The 10329-nt window shown below is 35.6% G+C and overlaps 2 protein-coding genes across 2 annotated transcripts; both read right to left on the bottom strand.

Annotated features, from left to right (window-relative positions):
- Positions 1–1840: 1840 nt before the first annotated feature.
- On the bottom strand, positions 1841–7184 carry NFU2 (NIFU-like protein 2). The gene is made up of 4 exons (XM_086443113.1): positions 6931–7184; positions 6710–6821; positions 3644–3954; positions 1841–2246 (listed from the first exon to the last, which is right to left on the bottom strand). The coding sequence occupies exons 1-4, from the start codon at positions 7036–7038 to the stop codon at positions 2058–2060; spliced, it is 720 nt and encodes a 239-aa protein (XP_086299239.1). The 5' UTR covers positions 7039–7184; the 3' UTR covers positions 1841–2057.
- Positions 7185–8689: 1505 nt separating this feature from the next.
- Positions 8690–9853, bottom strand: LOC147401735 (WEB family protein). Its single transcript, XM_086441583.1, has one exon. The coding sequence runs from the start codon at positions 9819–9821 to the stop codon at positions 9114–9116; it is 708 nt and encodes a 235-aa protein (XP_086297709.1). The 5' UTR covers positions 9822–9853; the 3' UTR covers positions 8690–9113.
- Positions 9854–10329: the final 476 nt, after the last annotated feature.

The raw sequence follows: 10329 nt of genomic DNA, 5'->3' as shown, positions 1-10329 counted from the left end.
TTTGGCAACCCATGGAACCGAACCAACCGAATTAAGGTCGGTTTGGGTTGGTTCAGTTATAATTCCTATATAATGGAACCGACCTTGGTCAGTTTGATTCTGATTTTGCTTTAAACCAAACCAACCTGAACCAAGTTGCTCTAATACATTCCTATCCATCAAAAGTGCTTTCGAAAAAATAAATCGTGTTTGGCCTATAATCAGCTTCAAACCAAAAATGGTCTAAAAGCTAAACTTCCCAGCTTTACAGAAAATTCGTGGAAAAAACACAATCTAAGTACCTAAAACTGCCTTTTTATTATTTATTATTATCAAACGCCACATAACTTGTAGAAGCCCTTTGGGACCCCAGAAAGCACTTCATGAAAATTGTAAATGAGCAATCGATGTCGCAATCACAAATTCACAATTCTTACAAAAGTAATTCCCATATAAACACTCCAATAGCAAGCAGAGCTATTCCAAACGAGCCCTACAGACCAACTGAACGTATGGATGTTTGGTCCACTCTATGATGGACTAGCAAACTAAAAATCAGATTGAATGGTGATTGCTAGACCTTGGGTACCTCAAAACATTCAAACCTTAGCTAGTAATCATCTGTCCAAATGCTTAAATTATCAATAGTAGTCAATGATGATGATTATTTGTGAGAAGGTCCACAAAGAGTTGGGCCATCACATGACTTTTCAGAAAATCTTTATCAAAATTTAGATAAAAATGTCCTATCAGTTTTCCCAAGCAATGTTTTAAAAAACCTACGCCCCGAGGCATGAAGCATACATCTCAAGGTGAGGTGTGGGCTTCACGCCTGAGGCTTAAGCCTCGTCAAACATTAGTAAGAGTTGGGCCCTCAATAGGTTTGTCTTTTAAAACTTAGATTATCAAGAGATCTCTCAAAATCTCTCTTTGAAAGCCTAAAATCTCCCTACATCAAGATTTCTTCAAGGAGGTTCCAATACACATCCGAATTCGAATCCGTTGATTCCTACAACTTTCTTACGAAGATTGTGATCAAATAGATCTAAGAAATCAATGATTTTCTAAGGTTTTGAGGCATGCGATTTTTCTATGTACATTCTTGAACTTTTTATCTATTACATTTGATAGATGAAAAGGATTATGAAGATATAGAGACAGATCCAGAAGATGATAGAGGAATCTGATATCATGATAATTCTTTGGAAGACCCTACAAGTGAAGATGATTTTTAATCGTTTTAATTCTTTTTTAGTTTATGATAGGATCTAAAACTTCATTCCTAGACTTAGAGTAATTGTTTATTTGATGAGTGATAATACTGTGCTATTATATTACAATGTTACTTCCCTATATTTTAACGTTTAATTTTTATTTGGGGATTGAAGGTTGTTTACTTGTTTTAATGTTTTTTTTTTCTGAATTTATTATAATTTATATATATTTTTTAGGATTTTTTTTGTTTTTTTAAAATTAATTAAGACTTACACCTCACCCCAAGAACCCAAAACACCTCAAGTACGTGTTAGGTTCTTTAAAATATTGTTCTCAAGTACACCATAAGCAAGAGGGAGCAGTTTTGTGAAGATCAACTCCAAACAAGTAACAACCCATGGCCCAGAAATCAATTATGCTATCAGCAGGATATATAAGAGTTTTTTAGGGCAATTAGAAAGTAGGAATCAATAAAGAAATTTCAAGCTATAGTTCATCCAAGAGGACTGGGCAATCAACTGGAACATCATCATCAATGGGCAGATATTAAGTAAAAGAAACATCACAAATTCCAACAAATCGAAATTTTTGGTGTATGGTACCTTCTAGAATTACCAGAAAATAGAGAGAGAACATTTCTCAACAATTGCAGCCAACCAAAATTTATTTATTTCAGATTATTTTATATATTTTTTTGGATGGGTAAATTGGGCTTGAAACCACGACCTCAACGTTGCGTTGCAATTTGTAAACCAGCCAAATAAATTTTACTGTACAAAAGTTCAACAATCCGAAAGTAGTCATAACAGGGTGGGCTAGAAGGTTTACCATAGTAACAATGTAGCAACTCAAAGGTGGTAAGATTATAGAAGCTGAACTGCTGCAATGGCTGGGATCTTCTCTCGCAGCTTCTGTGTTACTGCCACCCGAACAGTCATCACCCCAGCCGCTGGTCCCATAATTCGGATCTTCACAATTGGTTCATCAATTGCAACAAGTTCAAGATCTCCGCCCCCAGTTCCGACAAGGTAAGGCCTTATCTCTCCAAGGACCTGAAATGGGGAAGTAAAATACAGGTTATAGCAACCATGAAATCGAAGAAAACAAGTGAGACTGAAAACTACATAAAGAAAGGACAGGAAGTAACTAATGCCAAATCATACAATTAATCAGTACGGTACAGTTCCAGTTGAAATTGAAAAGCTATGTTGGAACAGTTTGTTATCAATGAGGTTACTGAAACATTTAACATAAGGTGGTTCTAGTTCTGTTCTTTGATTTTGCTAGAATTTATAAACTGTCAATTTGATAAGTTTGTCCTCAAATGGAACTATTTGATCGGTTTGTAGCTTTATTTTTTCTTCTAGTGTTTCTATCTTTCAATAGAGGTGTCTATTGTGCAGTTGTATATTCTGAATTTCTCAACAAATTTGCTTTTTGTATATTAAGAAAAGTGCATAACGAGAAGGCCCAAGTGCCCAGAAGAGATTTATCCCACAGATTTAAAGGTTCCTTATATTTTAACCTCCTGGGTAGCTAATTTACACTACCTTAACAAAGCAAACTGGTCCAGAAACAGTCACTCTTGTACCAAAATATTCTAGAAAAAAGCATGTAAGCCTCTAATAAATGGCCCATCACTCAGCCCTTCGGCAGACTACTTACACGATTAGTATGTTACCACTCACCAAGTTCTTTCATTATCTAGGGATGAAACTCAAGTATCATTGGGAGTTGGGACAGACAAGTGAAGCAAGCAACGCTCTAAAGCCCTCCATTATTCAACCTAGAATTCACTACTTTCAAACCCCTAAGAACATTCTACACAATAGTAAAAAGGAAAGGACAAAAGGGATGAATCCTCAAATTATTGCAAGAAAATTTGGATATCTTCATCAATTAAGGTCATAAGTTCTCCAACTATCCCACCCCACCTCTCTCAAAAGTAAATTTAAAAATAAAATAAAATAATGAATCCCGATTCTTTTGTTATGATGGCTATGTGTATCAATTTAATGTCTTCCATTGACCAAATCACTATATAAAGGAAAAAATAATGAGTCTCGTGATCACATGAATCCACAAAGGTAACACTTCATCTAAAATACAATAGAGAAAAGTTCCCAAGTCAAGCCATCAAAAGCTCCATGGATCCTCAAAACTCCTTTTCTACACGATAATAACCAATTTAAAAAACAAGGTAACTTAAGGCTTTAGTTCCTTTCCCTTTCTCGTTACCTCTCATTTTTTTTTCTTTCCTTTCCTTGGATAATAATCAGGCATCAATTTTTATCGAAGAAGAAAAATAGAGATACCGGAAATGGATTTCCAATGTAAAACACATCCCTATGTGCACCAATACACCACCAAGCCAGCTAATTTGTCATGTACTTCTAAGTTCATCAAGCAAGGTTTATAACAGTTAAATGTATGAACAGTTGCTACTCACATTTTCTATATTTTCCTCGTTAAGCTCAAGACCTGTTTCCCCATCGGCAATTGCTTCAACCGCAACTACTTCTGGAATCATTTCCATTAAACGACGTTCAATGCCCATCTTCATTGTCGTTACAGAACTTGGGCAGGACCCACATGCTCCTTGTAGCTTCACTCGAACGACATTGCCATCAATCTCATGTAATGACACATTACCCCCATCAGCCATGAGATATGGACGCACTTCGTCTAATATGGTCTCAACATTTTCTGCAGTTAGGGGCAATTCCACTGCTGAATCTGGTGTAGCAACAGCCTTGATAACTGCAAAAGAGAAGAAAGTGTTGAACTTCATTGAAGAACAGCTTCAGAAATCCGAAAGAAGTAAATTTGGTCCGTTACAAAAATAAAAAATAATCAAACAAATGAAACTCAAAATCATGGAATAACAAGAAGAATAAAAATCCCCACTCTATCAGTAAAGCTAAACTGCCATGATCCAGAAATCAGAGAGTTCTGAATCAATATAAAATGGGAAATTTCTGTAGTATCACTTCACTTAGTGGAAACAGCTATAAATTGAATTTCTAAAAAAACACTGATGTGGAAAGAAAACAAAGCAAAGTGACTCTTTTTCCATGCAGTGGACTGAAATTGGGCTAAAACTCCCCCCACATAGGGGAGATACTAAAGTGATAACCCATGCAACCCTTCGAGATGGTGCCACCACCGGTAAAAGGATCTGTAGTTTCACGCCAGAAAAAACTGTCCCCATTCCAAAACAATAGAAATTCATGAGATAATTCTCGATAATTCAATCTTCGTGACACAGAAGAATCGAGCTAGCCCTAAAGCCAGTATACAATACAAGAGGGCACATGGGAGACAATATTTTAAAATGAGTGTTTCCATCAGCTTGACCATACTTGAGATTCACAACACACGAGTTCTAAAGACCATAGAGTGGTCTGGACCTACGGACAGGTCAACCGAGGCAGATTGTATTGTTTTCCCTATAAAATAAGCTTTCTTCCTCTATTATTTTCTTTATTTAACCTTGAATTAACTTCTAAAGGAAGCTCCCTCTATGCATGGTTGTGAACCATGCACATGAATTTCTCAGAAACAAATTAAAAACCCAATCTGAACAGGCGATACCCTCGCCTACCATTCTACATCAGGTGGTTGTTCATAAATTCTTTATATCTCTAGTTCAAATGTACAAGAAATGAAGTAACCAACCACCCAATTCACAAATGAAACAAATTAACAGTCCAATCTAGATAGGTGACACCTTCACCTACTATTCTACATCAGGTTGATGTTCTGAATTTCTTTGCATCTACATAAGTTCAGATTTTCAAGAAAAAATAAAAACCCATTCACAAATGAAATAAATTAAAAACCCAATCTAGATAGGAGATACCCTTGACTATCTTCTACATCAGGTTAATGTTCCAAATTCTCTGTATCCATAAAAACTCGAATTTTCAAGAACAAAGTTAATAACTAACTACCTAATTCAAAATGAGCAAATTAAAAGTCCAATCTACATAGGAGATACCCTCACCTACTATTCTACATCAGGTCAATATTCCAAACTTCTTTGCATCTATAGAGTTCAAATTTTCAAGAAACGAATTAACAAACAAAACAACGAGAAAGAATAAGAGGGCACATGGGGAACGATATTTTAAAAAGAAGAGTGTTCGTATCAGCTTGACAATACTTGGGATTGACAACACCCAATTCCTGAAGACCATACAATGGTCTGGACCTAGGGAAAGTGGTCCGATGAAGCTGATTGTATCGTTTCTTTTGTTCTAAAATTAACTTTATTCCTCTGTTATTTTCTTTATTTAACCTTGAGTTAACTTCTAGAGGAAGCTCTCTCTATGTATAGTTGTAAAGGTCAAACTCTACACATATAGTTGATGAATGAAATTTATCATAAGCAAATTAAAAACCCAATCTAAATAGGTGATACACTTGCTTACTGTTCCAAATTTCTTTGCATCTATGGAAGTTCAAATGTTGAATCAACATTTAATAATTATAAAATATATTTCTGTCTAACAATCAACAGAGGCAAGCTTTAAGTGCAACAGAACATAATCACGATAGGTACCTAAAGCTCTAAACCTGACTTGTAAATATAATTAAAAGTTTATAAGGTATTCAAGTAGCATACCTTTTTACATCAAGGTGTAATTCCGAAATTATTTGAATCTATAGAAGTTCAAATTCTGAATAAACAAAAGCAACCAACTACCCAAATCACAATGAACAAACTAAAAGCCCAATTTAGATAGGAGATACCCTCACCGATGTTTCAAATTTCTTTCAACCTATGGAATTTCAAATTTTTTATGAAAAAAAAAGAAGTGACCAACTATCCCATCCACAAATGAAACAAATTAAAAAAACCCATTCACAAATGAAAAAAAAATTAAAATCCCAATCTAGATAGGAGATACCCTCACCGATGTTCCAAATTTTTTTGCATCTATTGAAGTTCAAATTTTCTATGGAAAAAGAAAACAAAAAAAAAAGTGACCAACTACCCCATCCACACATGAAACAAATTTAAAAAACATATTCACAAATGAAAAAAATTAAAATCCCAATCTAGATAGGAGATACCCTCACCGATGATCCAAGTTTCTTTGCACCTATGGAAGTTCAAATTTTCTATGGAAGAAAAAAGGTGACCAACTACCTCATCCACAAATGAAACAAATTTAAAAAAACCCAAACTAGAATCTAGAAGGAGATACCCTGGCCTACTATTCTACAATCAGTACGAGGTCAATATTCCAAATTTCTTTGTATCCATAGAAGTTTGAATTTTAAAGAAACGAAGTAACCAACTACCCAATTTATAAAAGAAACTAATTTAAAGCTCAATCCAGAATCCAGATAAGATATACCCCATCTCTTAACGTTCTAAATCAGGTCAAAGTTCCGAAATTCTCTGTATCAAGTTCAATTTTTTTCAAGAAACGAAGTAACAAACAATAACCCAATCACAAACGAGACAACCAGAAAGAACAATACGAAGAACCAAAGAGATTCTCACCTTTCCCTCTCGATTCTGCGTCCCTTTGAAGACGGACAGAAGAAAAATAACATCTTTGCCCTAAAAAAATGCTTCCTCTGAGTGAAATTCGTCTGCGGTGGTAACTCGAATCCTGGAATTTTAGGAAAAAAAAAAAGCACAAAGAAGAGAAATTAAAGGATTTGAATTATTTCTGAAACAAAAATGGATCAAAATCAATCAAAAATTCCACTGAGAGAGACCTTGAAGGAGGAAGGGCACAAAGTTAATAAAGAGCTGGAACACGAGGCTTCTAGGGTTTGATGTGCCCTACTGTATGAAGGGTTGAACACCACTGCTTGCATCTCCATCTCTCTCCCTGTGGATCTCGAGGAAGACAAAACGAGCTTTGTTGAGAAGAAGAGAGGAAAGATTCTCGTTTGTGGGAAGAGAAATGGAGGACGTTTTCTCGGTTTACTGGATGGTCAGTGTAGATTTCTTCTATGAACTGGGTTTCTGATTTTTTCAGAGGTCGGCGGACGACAAGGCAAGTCCAAGTCATCAATCGTGAATCATATTGTGAGATATAGTTGGATACCCAGGATCCAACGAACGAATGAGATAGTGACACGTAGGAGGACAATTCAGGTTGCCATAATTTTTCTTTTTCGGTGAGAGTGGTGCCTATCTCCTTCATGATCCATTACTTAGAAGATGCCACTTAACTAAGTGGTAAGGCTTAATGAGAATTGATCTCCTGACCTAAGATTCAAATCCCGTTAAACCCATCTCCACTCCCCCATTAACCACTAATCCCTTGCTTATTAAGTATAAAAGAAAAAAAATGATCTTATTACTTGACTCCTCTGTCGTATATTTCAATTTAGACTTTACTCTTATATGGGATCCCGAGTCCACCGATTCTTAGATCCAAAAATTAGGTGACAATTCCAATCGTCTATAGACCCAAAAAAGGATTAGATACCATCCCCCCAAAAAAAGAAAAAAAAAAAAAAACCTAATTCGTGAAGAGTCTCAATTAGAAATCCAAATAAGGATTCCTGCAATAAGTGATATGATTGATTACAATAAAGTACTTTGATAGTATTGTAAGTCTAAACAACTCATGGGATGGTTTGAATAAGATATTATAAACTATCCCTCCATAAAAGCAATTCAAAATGATGAAATGTCTAGTGTTTTTTTGAAATCAATCACTTGACAATGTTTTAGCATCTCACCTTCTTTTTCATACCTAGAGTGATCATGTATAAATTGTTGGCTGTTTAGAGTTTTTCTGAAATCGTTGAACAGTCCAGTGATTGGCGTGGGAAGCAAAAATGCTGAAAAGTCCAGTAATTTCAGAAAACATTGGGCGATCCAACATTTGAAATTGATTTTGGTAATTTTTATAAAGTTACCATTGTTTTGATAAATAAAATAAAATCAACATTACTTTTGTAATTTCTCAACAAAAGAAAAAACTGTAAATTGTTTATTGAAAGATCTAATTGTCTGATCGCTTCATTCTTACTTTTATTCTGGTCACTGTTACATTTAGAATACATTACTATCTCGGTGTTCATATAATTCTTATTTGACAGAAATGATAATCATTGAATCTTAGGAGGTGATCGCTAGTTTGCGACAGCTTCTTCTCAAAGAGAAAGTGAGGACAAATGAACCAAACTCGAGTCTCAATCCATGGTTTTAAGCATAAGTGATATTTTACATCAATTTTATATTACAAATTGATTGCATGTTTAGTGGTACAAATTGATTGCATGTTTAGTGGTTCGATTGGACAAATTCATTCTCCACTTACCTGCCTGATTAATCTCTCTCAGGTCTCAAGGTAATATATATACTTACTGAAAATTGTAATTTGATTTTTTCAAAATTTTGAATTTCATTTACTTAACACCCACAGATCAAAAGTCAAAATGATTAAAAAGTGATTTCTAGTCATTGGATTCAATTAGTCATTGAATTTAGTTGAATTCATAAAGCTCTTGATGCAAAATTCTCAAATCTGTTGTCTATAAATAGCCAATCAGACTGATTTTTTTTTCCTTTTTGTGTACAAGTCCACCAATGGGTTGGCTAAGCATTTATGTCTTAGTAGGCCCCTTAGAGTATGCTCATGATCTGCAAAAAGATAGGTACCTACCTAACTCCCAGAGATGCTGATAACTGGGTTCAAAGCTAAGGTTCAATGATACAAATCCATTTTTTTATGATCAAGGGAGGCACATCAAATATGCCTCCCCCTCAAAAAAAAAAAAAAAAAAAATTGCAGAAAAAACAGGAGAAACAATGAGATAATGAGATAATGGGATACTCCCATACTCAATACATTATAGTGACAAGCTTTTCTATGGTACACAATGCAAATGCCCATTCATCTTGATCTTTAAGTAGATGAAGAACAGCAAACACAACTTCCTTAACTGAAACATATATGAGAAGAGGCATAAGGAGTATTCTCAATTGTTTTAGAGGAGTTTTTCTTCCTTGAAAATATATCTCTCACAAGAGGAATAACAGGTTTCTTTTTCATCATCGTCATCTTCTTCTTTTGTTGCTTCTTTGTACCGAAGTAACCTTCCTTGCCCACCATATTCAACAATTGAGCTAGAGATGACGACGACGACGACGAATGCTCCATCCTCACTATCGAATTTTCTTCAATACCATCTTCTCGACGCCTTCCTCCAATAACTAGACCACTTGTTGCCACTGCTTTTGCTGCCGCTGCCGCCTCGGCTTCCGCCATCTTAGACATGTTCTTGTGAAGCTCAGCATTTAGCGAAGCCAATGCTATCTCCATGTCCGATTCCCTCTCCTTTAGTAAATTCAATTCCCGTTTCGTCTCCTCCAATTCAGCTTCCAGCCTCTTCAACATATTGGTTACATCAAGTTCATCATTACTATCTTGCTTAGGATTTGACAAAGACGGCGAGAATGTTGGTTTTCGTGGTGCTTCATGTTTGGGAATGGTGAAAGGCCTTTGCGAGTAGATTTCGGTTGCTAGAAACCGCTCGCCGAAGACTGCAACAGCCTCTTTGACAGATTGAAAGGGCCGAGAAGTATCAACGTTGAAGTGCTCATGGATTGTAGGCTTCTCATGAAGAGGAGGTTGTTGGGTTTCCATGAGAATCTTTAGGCTTAGTGTTGTGGAGGGGGGAAGAAGAGGGAATATTTGATGATTGGGTTTTGGTTTCTTTGCTTCTACTTCAAAGAGGGAGTAGTGTAAGGAGAGGTAGGCTGGTGGAAAGCTGTGTTTTGAAGTTTGCTATGCTTGAGTATGACCACTCACCTAAGACCAAATCTGAAGATGGTTAATATTAAATAGGATTGGGTTTCAAACCTCCAAATCAAGGTTTCCAGAGAGGGATCACTAACTCAAATAGGATGTTTTCAGTACTAATCACAAAACCCATCACGGAGAAATTGATGCGAGCACAATATTCAGATGGAAGAGAAGTAGAATGCAATGGTGATGATGGAAACTTGCAAAATTCGGTATTTTTTTTCTTCCTGTTTTCATTTATGTCTAAAGCCATGTTTTCTATTAATTCAATAAACCTGCAATCAGAGTATCCCTAATAGCATTTCTATAGAATCCTAACAGGTATTGCTTTGAGTGTTCTAATAGTGTA

The sequence above is a fragment of the Akebia trifoliata genome, chromosome 5 (assembly GCF_017979445.1).
Source record: "Akebia trifoliata isolate Shusen 1 chromosome 5, ASM1797944v1, whole genome shotgun sequence".
Classification (NCBI taxonomy): Eukaryota; Viridiplantae; Streptophyta; class Magnoliopsida; order Ranunculales; family Lardizabalaceae; genus Akebia; species Akebia trifoliata.
Note: the sequence above shows the minus strand (reverse complement) of the source record. Positions and strands in the feature narration are given on the sequence as shown.